Source organism: Mandrillus leucophaeus, unplaced genomic scaffold (genome assembly GCF_000951045.1).
Source record: "Mandrillus leucophaeus isolate KB7577 unplaced genomic scaffold, Mleu.le_1.0 Scaffold532, whole genome shotgun sequence".
Classification (NCBI taxonomy): domain Eukaryota; kingdom Metazoa; phylum Chordata; class Mammalia; order Primates; family Cercopithecidae; genus Mandrillus; species Mandrillus leucophaeus.
The window spans coordinates 1,635,676-1,652,590 of record NW_012105720.1 but is presented as its reverse complement, the minus strand read 5'-3'; the positions used below and the strand labels follow the sequence as shown (position 1 = coordinate 1,652,590).

The following is a 16,915-nucleotide window of genomic DNA, read 5'->3' as shown; positions in this document are numbered from 1 at the left end:
AAAAAAAAAAAAAAAAAAAAAAATAGCCAGGCGTGATGGCATGCGCCTGTAGCTACTCCCAGCTACTCAGGAGGCTGAAGCAGAAGAATGGCGTGAACCCAGGAGGGGGAGCTTGCAGCGAGCTGAGATCGCGCCACTGCACTCCAGCCTGGGCGACTGAACGAGACTGTCTCAAAGAAAAAATAAATAAATAAATCAGAATACACAGGGCCTTGAAGGCCAATGTAAAAGTCTGGCTTTTGCTGTCAGTGATTCTCAGAGCCACTGGGGGTCTATAGCTGAGGAATGCTATCTGATTTTCCTTTTAACTGGATCACTTTGACTCCCTCCCACTCGAAATGGTGGAAGAACAAGAGCAGAAGTAGAGATGCTGCTGGTCAGAACCAAGGTGACAGCAGTGGTATTCTTACTGTAAGAGAGGTTAGTAGCTAGATATACTTGAAAGACAGCTTTTGCTGATGCATTAGATATGAGATATGAGGGAAAGGAAAAAGCCAAGATTACTCCAAGGTTTTTGGCCTGGATGGTGCTATCACTGAGACTACGGAAACTTATTAAGGAAGAATCCGTTTTGTGGAAAAGATAGTAGTTTTTAAAATGTCAAATTTAAAACATGAAAGATACATTATTGAATTTGTGGATCTAAAGTTTGGGGATGAGGTGTGGACTGGAGATTAGTTTCTGAAGAGCTCAAGAAAACCATAAGGCGGGGTAACAGAGAACAGAAAGGATTAAAAGACCTAGTCCTGAGCACGCCAAGATTAACAAATTAGAAGCACGTGTGTGCGGGCATTTAGGGCAGACTAATAGAACTTCCCTAAAGTGGGGTCAAAATAGACACTTTTCTATCTTTAGAGCCCAGTACAGTGCCTGGGAAATTATGGGTGGTAAATAAACAGGAGACTACTTCGACAGGAACTTAACGAATGTCTATTCCGTTCTAGCAAAAGCGCCAGGTACTGCAGAAGCCGTAAAGAACAAGTGCAAATTCCTGACACCTATATTCTGGTAAGCAAGCCAGGCAGGATTAACTGGGGGTAAAAATCAAACATTAACGCCGAAATAGCCTTCCCAGGAACCTATTAACCTCCAACTTAACACATAAATAAAGGTGGTATTGGGCTTATCTGGAGGCTTCGGCGACTATCTCCCATCCCTCAGCTGGAGCCAGGCCAATGCAAACTTCACTCCTAAATGGCTTTCATCAGCAGCCAACGCCGAAGCGCCTTAAATCAGGGCCCTGAGGTCCAGGGAGTGAGACTGGACTCCGTTAGGACAGGGAGAGGGCGCCAGGGAGTGGTGACTGTCCTTATCTGAGCCGACGCCTCTCCCCAACGAGCCTCCGACCACAGCTCACCCGCCCAGGGCCCGGCAGCCTCACCCTACAGTCCATCTGTCCGCCTGAGGCTGCGTACTGCTACAGGCTGGCGGGTTTCCTTGAAACTAACACAGCGTTTTAAACCAACCCGCTCCCCGGCGCAGTAGCTCCGGTACGCAGGCGCACCCGTGGCAGGGCATGTCGGGAACTGTAGTTTTCCCGGCCCAGGAGGGCCCTCCGCCCTGGGCGGGACCCAGGCCGGCATCCGGCGGCGCTCAGGGAATGCGTAGCGTCGTGAACCGAATGACGACAGGCTCCATTGTGCTCTCGAGCGGGGCACGCCGGGATATGTAGTTTCTGGCCGCTGCCCTCCGGGAGGTCCTGTGCTATCTACTTCACAGTGACTTGTCTCTGCCTGGTGAACTCACGGTGTTCTGCTAATCTTGGTAAATACATACCCTACAGCAGAGTAACGAGCATAAAAATTAGTTAAAAATTCAGAGCTTAAGCATTCTTCTTGTTAAAGGAAAAATCATGTCCCTCTTCGTCCTCGCCCATGATGGCCGCATGGAGAGTAAAACACAGAAATGTGCTTTCTGGTCTTTCGTCTCTTCAGCATAAATTATTTCTTGCCCTGTCGACAAGTTAATAGGTATTTGTAAATTTGAGTGTTAAGTAGCTATGAAACGAAAAAGAGCATTGAACTGTCCCTGGTTTTTTTGGTGGTTTGCTTTTTTGAGATAGGGTCTTCCTCTGTGGCCCAGGGTGGATTACAGTGGTGCGATTTCTGCTCACTGCAGCCTCGACCTCCCGAGCTCAAGCGATCCTGCAATCTCAGCCTCCCCCATAGCTGGGACCACAGGCGCGGGCCACCACGTCTGGCTAATTTTTGTATTTTTTCATGGAAGCGGGGTTATCACCATATTGCTCAGGCTGGTCTGAAACTCCTGGGCTCAAGCCATCCGCCAACCTCGTCCTCCCAAAGTCCTGGGATTACAGGTGTGCATCACCACGCCAGCGTTTCTGAGTTGTTTTGCTTTAAGAATATGTATTCTCACTTAAGGGAAAGACTTCTATAGTGCAAAGACAATGCAGCTTTGCGTTTTGGTAGCTGGAAGAACACCTGTTATCCCTGCCAGGGCAATTAAAATGCATTTCTCTCTTCTCCCTGAGAGTGCGGCCAAGAATCACTTCAGCCCTCTCATATAAGCAATCAGATCCGAGATGAGACCTCATTTACTTAGCCTGACACTTGATCTTGCTATTCTAATTCTTTTCATAGCCAAGCCTCAACGTGAGATGGAGAGACTGCCCATCAAACCACAGCCATATTCATCAAGCTTTGAGCCGATCCGGTGAAGGAGAAATGAGCACTGCATACATTATTCAGGGAAAGGGAACAAAAATAAAGCTTTTAATAGGAAATGAAAATGTGTTTTTAAAGCGTCAGTGCAAAGAGCCAATTATTTTTATTATGTATGTTTTATCTTACAATGACCTCTGGTTTATCAGTGGAATTAAGAAATGGGTGATACGTGTATCCACGTGTTTCTGTGTAATGAGAGTTTTCACCTTCTCCTCAAATCTGCATATTAAGAAGCAGTCAGGGAACCAAACTGATTAAATTCGTGTTTTTCATTTGTTTTCCCCTATTCACCATCTGGCAAACTGTATAAGAACTTAAGCAATTACAAAGTTAGAGAAAAGGACCCGAAGTCTTCAATAAACTTGAAACCAGGGAGTATAGTCTTCCAACTTTGTCCTTTTTCAAATTTGTTTTGGCTGTTGCTTTAACTTTCTAGTTCCTTTACCTTTCTCCCAAATGTTTTGAATCAACTTGTTGATACCTACAAAAATTCTGCTAGGATTTTGATTGAAATAGTGCTGAACATACCGATTTTCTTGCTGATTTCCCTCTTGATTTTCAGTTGATAAATAGTTCTCAGACATTACCCCGTTTATCAAAGCAGATCATTTCATTCATGGAAATCCTAGATATTTCGTGAGGATCACTTTCTCTTTCACTACAATAGCCTCCTAACTGGTTTTGCTATTACTCCTTCCAAAGTATCCTTCATATGGCTACCAGATCTTTTACAAAAGTAAATCTCATTATCTCAGGCCTTTGTTTAAAAGCATTTAATGGTTCCCCCATTGAATTAAAAGTTTTCCGTTGAGCAGGATGAAGATCAAACTGGTAATAGCTTCAGCTGAACCCTCCAGGCTCCTCTGCACCTAGTGCCCCAGTGGAACTCTGAATTCAAGCCTGCTAGCATAGAATGTCTTTGTGCTTGCAGGTTATGCTCACTCTGCTGGGAATGGCCTTCCTCTTGTCAGTCTCACTAGCTCAACAGAAACAGCCTCTTCTGTGAAGCCATTCTATTCTCTCCCAAAGCACTTCATAATTGTCAATGAATCTTATTTCCCCTTATTTGAGCTGTAAGCTACTTAAGGACAGGAATTTTTGTTGTTTATTTTCAACACCAAGTACAATGCCCGGCACACATTAGGGGTTTGGAAAGTTTTTGTTAGGTGAGTGAATGAATACATTTTGAACGGCTCTACTAATAGAGGCTGTGTTTCACTCTCTACTTGTAAGCCAGGAAAAGGCCTCCAAATAGAATATATGCTGCTGATGATTTGACATTGGAGTTACACGAATGGCAGTAAAGTTACCTGCAACTGCTTCACCTTGGAGTTGGAAATGTATTCCGTGGACAAATAAATGCAAACAAAACACCCAAAGTTTTCATACCTTGTTGGTACAATAAAGAAATAAGAATGGCAAATTCACTAACTGGTTCCTCGCCTTGTGTGGGCAATTCAGATATTTTGGTAAAGTACTGGCTCTGGGTATAGAGATTAGGATTGAAAGCGTCTTTGACTTTTTAATGAACTGGTGAATCAGCCCAAGGCTGAGAAGATAATTCTGTTAATTGAATTGGCCAAGGGTAACAGTGTTTCTTATAAGGTCTCTGTCACTTAGCTCCACCAACTAAATTTTATAGTCAGGTAGATTTTCACCTTGTTCCGTTAACCAAACTTATGAATAAGGTCAAGGCTATGATGATGCTGCTGCAGCTTTATTTTACATTTCCTAATATTAAAGTACTCTTTGGTACTTTATCATATCACCACACTTGATTCTGACTGTAACCTTTGGTGTAGTAGTTATATTCTCATTTTACTGATGAAATAACTGACACGGGGGAAAGTTAAGCAACTTGCCTAAAGGCCATACAGCCAATAAGTGACAGAATGGGTGTTTGGAGTTGGCTGTGTCTCGCTTCAAAGCCTATGCATTTTGGTTAGACTCCATCCCCTACCATTGTCCACCCCATCTGATAGCAGTGGGGTAAGACAGAATTTACAGCATCTAACTATGCAATGAGAAATATATGAATTAACTTCACACAATCAAATACCACGTTTATCAGAGAAAATAACGAAATCCAGGTGGTGGTATGTGAGTATTTGCTATGCCATTCTTATAAATTTTCTGTATGTCTAAAATTATTTTCATGATAAAACATTTTTATGAGGAAAATTCCTATATACTTATGGAAAATTCTATAGGACATATTTTAAGTTGAACAAGTGAGGTACTGTGTAACACCAGGGGGGATAAGAATTTTATATTTGCATAAATAAGCACTGGGAATATACACAAATCAATAAAAGTATCTTTTATTACCCGTGTAGATAGTGTGACCATATAATTTTTCACCCAAACCAAGATAACATCTCTCTCCACATGTCTAAGGTCTTCTTTGATTTCTTTAATTAGTGTCTTACAGTTTTCAACATATAGATACTATGTATTTTGTTAGATTTGTATTTAAGTTTTCTACCTTTTGTTAATAGTTTTTTAAAAATTTCAAATCCATTGTTTGTTGCTAGTATATAGAGATATAATTGACTTTTGTATTTTGATCTCTTATCCTATGACCTTGCTAAACTCCCTTACTAGTTTTAGGACTAGCTTTAGAGATTTTTTTATATGTTATTTGGGATTTTTTTACATAAACAATTCTGTCACCTGCAAATAGAGTTTTTTCTTTCCCCTTTTGATTGGAGTGACTTTTTCTTGCCTCGTTGCACTGGCTAAAACTTTTACTATGATATTGAATAGCAGTGGTGAAAGAAGGATGTCCTTATCTTGTTCCCATCAAGTATGATGTTAGTCACAGGTTTTTATAGTTGTCCTTAATCATATCCAGGCAATTTCCTTTCATTTCTAGTCTGCTGAGAGTTTTTGTTGGAAAGAAATTTGAATTTGTCAAATGCCATTTAGATAATCATGCTTTTTTTCTTTAGTTTGGTAATCTGGTAAATTATATTGGTTGACTTTTCCCAAATTGAAACAATCTTGCATTCTTTGGATAAATCCCACTTAATCATTCTGTATTTTCCCTTTTTATATATTTCTAGACCCAATTTACTAATAATATGTTGAGTATTTTTGTGTCTATGTTTGTGGGCAATATTGGTATTTTTCTTTTTCTTTTTCTTTTTTTTTTTTTTGGAAACAGAGTCTCACTCTGTCACCCAGGCTGGTGTGCAGTGGTATGATCTCAACTTACTGCAACCTCTACCTCCTAGGCTCAAGCAATTCTTGGGCCTCATCCTCCCAAGTAGCTTGGACTACAAGCATGCACCACCACACCCAGCTAATTTTTGTAGTTTTAGAAGAGAAAGGGTTTCACCTTCTTGGCCAGGCTTGTCTCAAACTCTGGACCTCAAGTGATCTGCCCGCCTCAGCCTCCCAAAGTGCTGGGATTATAGGGGTGAGTCACCGCACCTGGCCTGGTCTTTATTTTTCTTTCATTATACTGTTGTTATTGGGTTTTGTTATTAGGGTAATGCTAGCTTCATAAGCTGTATGGAGAAGTGTTTCCTTCTCTTATAAATTCAGAAAAAGGTTGTATAGAATTGTTATTGTTTCTTCCTTAAATGTTTTCTAGAATATTGCAGAAAAAAATACGGGCAGGGTGTTTTCTTAATTGAAAAGTTTATAACTACAAATTCAATTTCTTTAATAGTTGTAGAACTATATGGTTTTGTCTGTTTGTTTTTTTTTTTTTTTAGCGAGTTTAGGTAGCTTGTGTATTTTAAGAATTGGTCTGTTTTATCTAAGTTGTTGGATTATGGGCATAGAGTTGTTTTCAGGACAGTAAATCCTTAATGTCCTCAATAGGTTCTTGGAAACGGCAACTTTAATTGAAAGTTTAAGGAAACCACTTTTACTTATTTTATTTTTAAATTATACTTTAAGTTCTAAGGTACATGTGCACAATGTGCAGATTTGTTACATATGTATTCATGTGCCATGTTGGTGTGCTGCACCCATTAACTAGTCTTTTACATTAGGTATATCTCCTAATGCTATCCCTCCCCCGTCCCCTCACCCCTGGACAGGCCCTGGTGTGTGATGTTCCCCTTCCTGTGTCCAAGTGTTCTCACTGTTCAATTCCCACCTGTGAGGGAGAATATGCAGTGTTTGGTTTTTTGTCCTTGCAATAGTTTGCTGAGAATGATGGCTTCCAACTTCATCCATGTCCCCACAAAGGACATGAACTCATCCTTTTTTATGGCTACCTAGTATTCCATGGTGTATATGTGCCACATTTTCTTAATCCAGGCTATCACCGATGGACATTTGGGTTGGGAGACCACTTTTATTATAGGCTAATTGATACAAATGAGAGGTGCCTATGACATACTTCTGGTCACAAAAAATCCCCAAATTTCTAAATAAAGACCAGAACACTTCTAGTCTTAAATATTGAAATAAATGAGAGCTACACATACATTTAAGAAAGATTAGTAGGCCAGATGTGGTGGCCCACGTCTGTAATCCCAGCACTTTGGGAGGTCGAGGTGGGCGGACCACCTGAGGTCAGGAGTCCACGACCAGCCTGGCCAACAAGGTGAAACCCCATCTTTACTGAAAATACAAAAATGCCAGGCATGGTGGCACGTGGGTGAAGTCCTAGCGACTGGGAAGGCTGAAGCATGAGAATCGCTTGAACCTGTTAGGCAGAGCTTGCAGTGAGCCGAGATTGAGCCACTGCACTCCAGCCTGGACGATAGCGATGCCATCTCAAAAAAAAAAAAAAAAAAAAAAAAACTCAAAAAAAAAAAAAAAAAAAAAAAAATTAATAAAAACAAGTAAGATAATTATTTACCCAGTTATCCCAGTTCAGGGTGTGGGTGGCCAGAGTCTATCCCTGCAGCTCAGGACACAGGGCAGGAACCAGCCCTAGGCAGGATGCCATCCTATCTCAGGGCACACACACACACACACACACACACACACACACGGAGACACACACACACACGTAATCAGTTACATGGGGACCATTTAGCACAGCAGTTTACCTCACATACCCATCTTTGGGATTTGGGAGGAAACTGCAGTAACCAGAGAAAACCCACAGACATGGGGAGAACGTGCAAACTCCACACAGACCGTGTGTCATTAATCAATTTTTTGTTAATCTCATCAAAGTTGAATGAAACGACATACTTTGAGGACCTCCTGTGTTCCTTTTATCATTTTAATTTCTGTGGGGGTCTGTCATGATAGCTCCTCTTTTATTTCCAATATTGGTAATTTTGTCTTCTTCCTTTTTTTCGTGGTCAGTCTGGCTAGAAGTTTATCAATTCTGTTGACTTTTTAGAAGAATCTGCTTTTGGTTTCACTAATTTTTTTTCTATTGCTTTTGTTTTCAAGTTCGTTGATTTTTTTTCCTCTCATGTTTATTATTTAAACTTTTGAGAGTAAATAGGGGCACTATCAATAATTAAACCAAGAAAAAAGGCATAAACTGGAAATGTTCTTGGGGAACCACAATGTATGATCACTCCGCCTATAGGATATGTGACAGGGAGAAGCAGATGGGAACCTCTGTAGGAATAAAACTTTACAGTGTATACCTTTTAGGACTATTTTGATTTAAAATCATTTGGAGTTTTTCCCCAGCTTTATTGAGATATGATTGACAAATAAAAATTGGATATATTTTAAATATACAATATGATATTTTGATATATGTATACATAGCAAAATGATTACCACAATAAAACTAATTAACATATCAATCACCTCACATAATTACCTTTTTTTCATGACAATACTTGAGATCTACTCTTTTAGCAACTTTAAATTGTACATTATTATTAACTATAGCTATCTGATATGGTTTGGCTCTGTGTCCCCACACAAATCTCATGTTGAACTGCAGTCCTCAGTGTTGGAGGTGGAGCCTGGTGGGAGGTGATTGGATCATGGGGGTGGTTTGTGATGGTTTAGACCAGCCCCTTAATGCTGTCTCATGATACAGTTCTCAGGACATCCGGTTGTTTAAAAGTGTATGGCACCTTCCCCTTCGCCCTCTCTCTTCTGCTCCACCAGGTGAAGATGTGTGTGCTTCCCCTTCACCACCTGCCATGATTGTAAGTTTCCTGAGGTCTCCCCCAGCCGTGCTTCCTGTACAGCCTGTGGAACTGTGAATCAATTAAACCTCTTTTCTTCATAAATTACCCAGTCTCATGTGGTTTCTTATAGCAGTGTGAGAATGGACTAATATACCATCATACTGTACATTGGGTCTCCGGTACTTACTTACCTTATGGCTGAAGGTTTGTACCCCCAATATCTTCTTTTGTCCCCTTCTCCACAGCCTCTGGTAACAACCATTCTATTCTCTGTTCTGCGAGTTCCACTTTTCTTTAAATTCCACATATAAATTAGATCATGCAGTTTTGTCTTTCTGAGTTTGGTTTCTGTTACTTAGCATAATGTCTCCAAGTTTAATCTATGTTGTTGAAAAAGGCAAGATTTACTTAGTTTTTAAGGCTTGATAATATTCCGTTATATATGTATACCACATTTTCTTTAGCCATTCATCTGTTGACAGACACTTAGGTTGTTTCCACATCTTGGTTGTTGTGAATAATGCTACAATGAACATGGGAGTGCAAATATCTCTTTGACATACTGATTTCAATTTCTTTAGATACATACCCAGAAGCGAGATTTCTGGATCACATGGTGGTTCTATTTTAATTTTTTTGAGAAACTTCTATACTGTTTTCCATAACAACTGTACGAATTTACATTCTCACAAAAAAAAGTCTACGGGTTCCCTTTTCTCCACATCCTTGCCAACACTTGTTATCTTTTGACATTTTGGTAAAAATCATCCTAACAAGTGTGAGGTGATAGGTCAGTGTGAGGGGATATCTCAGTTTAATTTTCATTTTTCTGATGATTAGTGAGGTTGAGCATCTTTTCAAATAGTTGTTGGACATTGTATGTCTTCTTAAGGAAAGTGTCTATTCAGGACCTTTGCCAGTTTTTTAAATTGGGTTATTTAGGGTTTTTTTTTTTTTTTTTTTTTTTTTTTTTTTTTTTGCTATTGAGTTTTATGAGTTCCTTACATATTGGATATGTAGTTTACAAATATTTGCTACCATTTCATAAGCTGCCTTTTAATTTTGTTGGTTGTTTTCTTTATTATGCAAACATTTTTTAGTTTGATACTGTATGTTAGGTACATTTAGTTTTATTACTGTACATTGCTTATTTCTGTTTTTGTTGCCTTTCCTTTTGGTATCAAGTCTGAAAAACTATTGCCAAGATCAGTGTTGTAAAGCTTTTCCTTTATGCTTTTTTCTAGGAGTTTTATAGTTTCAGGTCTTATGTTTCAGTCATTACTCCCTTTTAAATTGATTTTTGTGTATGCTGTAAGAGAGGAGTTCAAGTTATTTATTTATTTGTTTGTTTTTCTTTCTTTTCTTTCTTTCTTTCTGCATGTGGATATCCAGTTTACAGAACCAATTATTGAAGAATCTATTTTTTCCCATTGTGTATTCTTGTCACCTTTGTTGAAAATTAGTTGACCAAATATGTATGGGTTTATTTCTTGGCTGTCTATTCTGTTCCACTGGTCTATGTGTTTGTTTTATGCCAGTACCATACTGCTTTGATTACTATAGCTTTGCAATATAGTTTGAAAGATGTCTTCAGCTTTGTTCTTCTTATGCAAGATGGTATTTCTCTATTTGGGGTCTTTTGTGGTTTCATATACATTTTAGGACTGTTGTGGTTTTTTTTTTTTATTTCTGTGAAAAATGCTACTGGAATTTTAGTAGAGATTGCACTGAATCTAGAGATCACATTGGGCAGTATGGACGTTTTAATAATGTTAACTCTTCCAATAGATGAACACAGGATATCTTTCTATTTCTTTGTGTCTTCTTCAATTTCTTGCATGAGTGTTTTAGAGTTTTTATTGTATAGATCTTTCACCTCCTTGGTTAAATTGATTCCTAAGTATTTTATTTTTATGCTATTGTAAAAGGGATCGTTTTCTCAATTTCTTTTTCAGATCATTCACTGTTAGTGTAGAAAAACATAACTGATTTTTGTATGCTGATTTTGTATCTTACAATTTACTGAATTTATCAGCCCTGTCATTTGTTTAATGAAGTCTTTAGGATTTTCTATATGTAAGATCATACCATCTGCAAACAGGAGCAATTTCACATTTTTCTTTCTGGTTTAGATGCTTTTTATTTATTTTTCTTGCCTAACTTCTTTGGCTAGAACTTGCAACACTATGTTGAATAGAAGTGGTGAGAATGGGCATTCTTGTCTTGTTTGTAATCTTAGAGGAAAAACTTTCAACTTTTCACATTTTTATATGATGTTAGCTGTAGGCTTGTCATTCATGGCCTTTATTGTGTTAAGGTATGTTTCTGCTATAGCTAATTGGTGAGAATTTTTGTTATAAAAGGATGTTCAGTTTTGTCAAATGTTTTTTCTGTGTCTGTTGAGATGATCATATATGGTTTTTATCCTTCATTCTGTTAATGTGTTGTGTCACATTGATAGATTTGTGTATATTGAACCATCCTTGCACAGCAGGAACAAATCTACTTGCCTATGACATATGATCCTTTTAGTGTGCTGTTGACTTTGGTTTGCTAGTATTTTATTGAGGATTTTTGCATCTATGTTAATCATTTGAATGTATAACCTATTTAAAAATAAAATAAACGCATTTTTCAAATACTGGCATAGTTTCTCGCATGTAATAAGATCTCAGTGTAATCTTGTTGAATAAATGAATGAATTAATCAATCTGTTAGCATGGTGATTACCTGGGCTTCATTGAAGAAAATGGAGGTAATCATTACACATCCAAATCTGAAAGCCTATAACATATGTAGCAGAACTGAATGATTGATTTGTTCAGCATTCCTAATCTTTGGGTTTGATAACATAAAGTATTATCAACACAGATTTTGTTATTTTGTTTTTATTATTTATATCCTTCTCTGCCTATTTTCCAATTCATTTGAGGCATCATGCATACAAAGAAAGAGTAAACTGCAACTTGCTGTAAAAAATCAGGATGAAAGAAAAGGAGACTACAGATTCTCTGTAGAGGTTGTCATTGAGGGTCTCCCTATCTCTGATCCTTTTCCTCAAAATCTGTTCTCTATCTACATGGTGACTGTGAGAATTGTCATTTTCATATATGTTCTAAATGTGTGTCCCCAGCACAGCCAGTGCCTCTTCCATACAATTTTTGCATAAGAAAACCTATACAATAATAGGACAACTGATTGGAAATAAAATATATAATGTGGTTATTTAGAGTTCAATGTCTGAGTGAAATGTTATAACTGCAGTCAGAACTTTGGTTCATTTGTACCCAGCTGCATTTTTGGATATTTAGTATGTCTTTGAATTCCAGAAGCCAATAAATCAGATGAATAGAATACAGTTGTTTTATTTCTGGAATGAAAAGGGCTATAACACTATTCCTTCTGTAGATTTGGGGGAAAATTATGTCTTTCTTTAAAAAGTATGAAAAACATGTGCACGTACATATATATCCTAAAGAACTGATTTGATAAATTAAAACCAAGTAATACATTCAGATAAGTACAGTTGTTTCTTGGTATCCATGGGGGATTCATTCCAGGACCCCTGTGGATAAGAAAATCTGGGAATGCTCAAATCCCCTACATGAAATGACACAGTATTTGCATGTAACCTATGCAATCCTCTCCTATACTTTAAATTATCTTTAGGTTGTTTATAATACCTAGTATTATGCCTATACATCACTTCATTTATATGGATTCAATGTAGTATGTGGTGCCCCACAAACTCAAGTTTTCTTTTTATGGAATTTTTTTTTTTTTTTTTTTTGAGACAGAGTCGCTCTCTACTGCAGTGGCTCAGTCATGGGTCACTGCAGCCTCAACAACCTCCTGGGCTCAAGCAACCTTCCCACCTCAGCCTCTTAAGTAGCTGGGACTACAGGTGCACACCACTATGTCCGGCTAATTTTTAGAAACAAGGTTTCACCATGTTGCCCAGGCTGGCCTCGAACTTCTGAGCTCAGGCGATCCACCCACCTTGGCTTCCCAAAGTGCTTGGATTACAGGCATGAGCCACTGCACTGGGCTTTGTGGAACGTTTTGCAAGTTTTTTTCTCCTAATATTTTTGACCCATGGTTGGTTGAATCCATGGATGGGGAACCCATGGATATGGAGGGCTGACTGTATTCCTGAAAACAATAAGAATGCTCCTGGTTATAGGAATTAAAGATTAATCTGGCCCTTCAAAAAACACAAGGCAGCCAGCCTGGTGGCTCACGCCCATAATCCCAGAGATTTGGGAGGCTGAGGAGGGAGGATCACTTGAGGCCAAGAGTTTGAGGGTACAGTGAGCCATGATCATGCCATTGCACTCCAGCCTGGGTGACAGAGTGAGACCTGTCTCTAAAAGTCATTATTACAACAACAAAATGTCTCATCAAACATGTAGGAAATTTCAGGTGGCTGACAAAAGTGGAAATCAAAATAACATTTTCCCGAGACATTGAATTCGAATCAATTGGTTTATTAATCTTATTTCTCAGGATTTTTTTCCCTTTATTGGAAAGGTTCTCTGATTCTTTTCTAGATATTAATTATATTCATATACAGATGACATCTGATTGTTACAATAGTGGTAACCCCCTACAGAATACAAAAATATATATTCCACTAAAATCATTAAAATTGAGCTCAAGGTATCACTTGGATATCTTAGTGAGATGATTATCAGATGGTAAAAGGCTAAATCTTTATAAAACCTTCTTTGATATGATTATATTACAAAGTAGAAGTGTTTCTCCTCTGGCCCTCAACAAATAGAAAAATCCATATTCACATTGGTTTCTTTGTTGCTTCCTCATAGCGATCAGTAGAGAAGACTCATTGAAGTAGTACATCAATCAAACATATTGACAAAAAATCAAGTTTCTACATTAGCCCTGAAGTGCATACTGTCTTTCGAAACTTTTGACAGCTTGGCTGCTTTCATTTTCTATCCCCATACTTTCTCTTCCTGGAGAGCATCCCGGCTTCTTTAAATAACTGTTAATGGAAAACATTCTCTCTAGCTACAGCCCTACCAAGATACAATTTTTTTCTTACATAAATGGAACAGCTTAATAAATTCAAAAAGGCTACTGTTTTAAATGATAATGAAAAAATTAACCAATATGCCTGGCTCTACTATTCATTTGCTGTGTGATCTTGGGTAAGTTCCTTACACTCTCTGTGTTTTAGTTTGTATATTTGTAAAGTAGAGAGTATTAAGTTAATAAATACTATTAGGAGACAATTGTCTATAGGTCTTTCCCATTTCTACATGACTTAGAAAAGGCACTGAATGCCCTTTATTTCGGACCATCTTTTCAAGAATATTTGCATAGGGAACCGCCTTGGAAAATGGAAACAATGTCTTTCTCTGAAGCAAAGGGCAGTCTTGCTTACCACCAATTACAAAAACTTTGGATTCCCTAAATTCAGGAATCACCTACTGAAACACAACCTGCTACATGTACAAGTACCCATCCGGACTGATATGTGATGTCCCTCTGGTACTCTGGGTCAAGAGCAACTCATGTAAACATGCTGACGATCATGCTGATTGCTGTGTCATGAATAACAAAGTCCTTTATCTCTGACCCAGGAGTTTCAGGTCTCTGCCAGCATCCATGAAACTGTGGCAAAATAACTTCTTAGCTTGCAAGTAAGGTCAACTCTCAGACCCTTTACAGTTCTTGACACATAAAAGACTAAGATTCTAGAATATGGCCAGGCATGGTGGCTCACACCTTGTAATCCCAGCACTTTGGGAGGCCGAGGCGGGCGGATCACCTGAGGTCAGGAGTTCGAGGCCAGCCTCGCCAATATTGTGAAACCCTGTCTCCACTAAAAAAATACAAAAATTAGCCAGGTATGGTGGCACACGCCTGTAGTCCCAGCTACTCGGGAGGCTGAGGCAGGAGAATCGCTTGAACCCAGGTGGCAGAGGTTGCAGTGAGCCAAGATCGCACCACTGCACTCCAGCCTGTGTAACAGAGTGAGACTCCATCTCAAAAAAAAAAAAAAAAAAAAAAAAAGAGTCTAGAATATAGGAAACCCTCAAGAAATCAACACATATTAACATTATTAATAGTAATATTTATTACTATCAACTTTATGTGGCTTCAAAAATACTAAGCTCTCATCTAGCAATTATATTTCCGGGAACTTATCTGGCTTAGAGCTATAAGGTATTTTCTTTCCTTTTTTTTTTTGAGATGGGGTTTTGCTCTGTGTGATTGCAGTGGTGCAGTCACAGCTCACAGCAGCCTAACCTTCCAGGCTCAAGTGATCCTCCCACCTCAACCTCCTGAGTAGCTAGAACCACAGGCATGAGCCACTGTATCTGGACACAAGATATGTTTAAAAGGATGGGTATTAATTACAAAACTCTATAACAGCAAAAAATTAGAACCAACCTAAATGAACATTCTATAATGCCTTATATTACATTCTTACAGAACATTCTATAATTCTTATATTGCCACAGTAATACTGCCTAACGAAAATACTCTAAAACTCAGTGTTACACACAAATAAGCATTTAATCTCATATACTGCCTACAAGCTATCTGGGACAGCTCTGCTCCACATGTCCCTTTCCGGGGCGCAGGCAAATGGGACCTCACTCTCTGGGGCATGCTTTTCTTGGCTATGATAGAAGAACAAGATGACAAATCTAACTGCACAAGCACATTTCAAGCCTCTGCTTGTGTCACATAACATCCTAATGGTTGAAACAAGCAACATAACTGAGCCCAAAGTCAAGGCAGAGAAAACCACATTGAGGCCACCCATGGCAAGGGTGTTAGATATACCATAGAAGAGTAAAGAATTAGAATCAATAATTCAATCTACCATACTCATTAACAGGAAGGTGGTTAAGTAATAATTGTATATCCATACTAAACAGCTATTAGAAAGAATGAGTATATCTGAGTGTTCTAAAATGGAAAATGTTCACAATACATCACTGAATGAAAGAAACAAGGTGTATAACATCTATAATATGATCCTGTTTTTATTTTTAAAACTGTACATACACATATTTATTTTATATGCATAGTAAAGAGATAAATATATAAACTGTTAACAGTATTTATCTCTCAGTATTAGAGTTGGGAGATGAAGAAATAACTTCCATTTTATACTTTTATGTACTTTTGTATTGTAGGAAAATTTTTATATATATATGTATTACTCTTTTTTTTTTTTTTTTTAAGATGGAGTCTGACTCTGTCACTCAGGCTGGAGTGCAGTGGCATGATCTTTGCTCGCTGCAAGCTCCGCATCCTGTGTTCACGCCATTCTCCTGCCTCAGCCTCCCGAGTAACTGGGACTACAGGTGCCCACCACCATGCCCAGCTAATTTTTTTGTATTTTTGGTAGAGACGGGGTTTCACCGTGTTGACTAGGATGGTCTCGATCTCCTGACATCGTGATCTGCCCACCTCGGCCTCCCAAAGAGATAAAGAGCTATAAAAATGTAAGGTCTCAAAGTAAATATCTATTTCCAAGGATCCTGTTGTCTTTGTATGTCTGCTAACCTTCTTTTGCCTCCCACAGTGTTGTCTTCAATCTCTGTTTTTAAACCATCCTCACCTTACCATCCTCCTCTTCCTCCAATGCCTCAGCAGGTCCGGGGAGGAAGACAGCGCTGATAACTTCTGTGAAATGTATATGATTTTCTCTCCCAGAAGGCCCAAAAAACACCTTCTCACATGTTATTGGCTCCGGGTAATAGCTTCAATAAATGACAGACTGGGAGAATTTTGACTCCTTATTGTTTTATTTTATTTTTGCAAGAGGTTCTCACTCTGTTGCCAAGGCTGGAGGGCAGTGGAGTGATCTTAGCTCACTGCAGCCTTCAACTCCTGGGCTCCAGTGATCCTCCTGCCTCAACCTCCCAAGTGGTTAGGGCTATAGGTACACACCACCATGCCCAGGTTACCTCTTTAATTATTGTCTTGTCTTTAGAATATTCCCCTCGCTTTTGATCTTCTGTGTATAGATATGTCCAGATAGCCATTTGTTGGGGGACAAGGGAGTGGGTAGAAAAGAGTACATAAAAATAAAACAAAAACCATTATTTGACCCTGGTTATCAAGGCACCAGCCTGAAAATGAGTGGGGAAAATAACTGAACAAGAGGGAAAA

At 38.7% G+C, this 16,915-nt stretch overlaps 1 protein-coding gene across 1 annotated transcript in view; it reads right to left on the bottom strand.

Moving 5' to 3' along the window:
• Positions 1-1,528, bottom strand: part of CCDC150 (coiled-coil domain containing 150) — a 92,664-nt gene extending 91,136 nt beyond the window's left edge. The window contains exon 1 of the mRNA XM_011997188.1: positions 1,382-1,528. Within this exon, the coding sequence (XP_011852578.1) occupies positions 1,382-1,393 (12 nt within the window). The 5' untranslated portion in view covers positions 1,394-1,528. The remainder of the gene's footprint in view (positions 1-1,381) is intronic.
• Between the last annotated feature and the right edge of the window lie 15,387 nt (positions 1,529-16,915).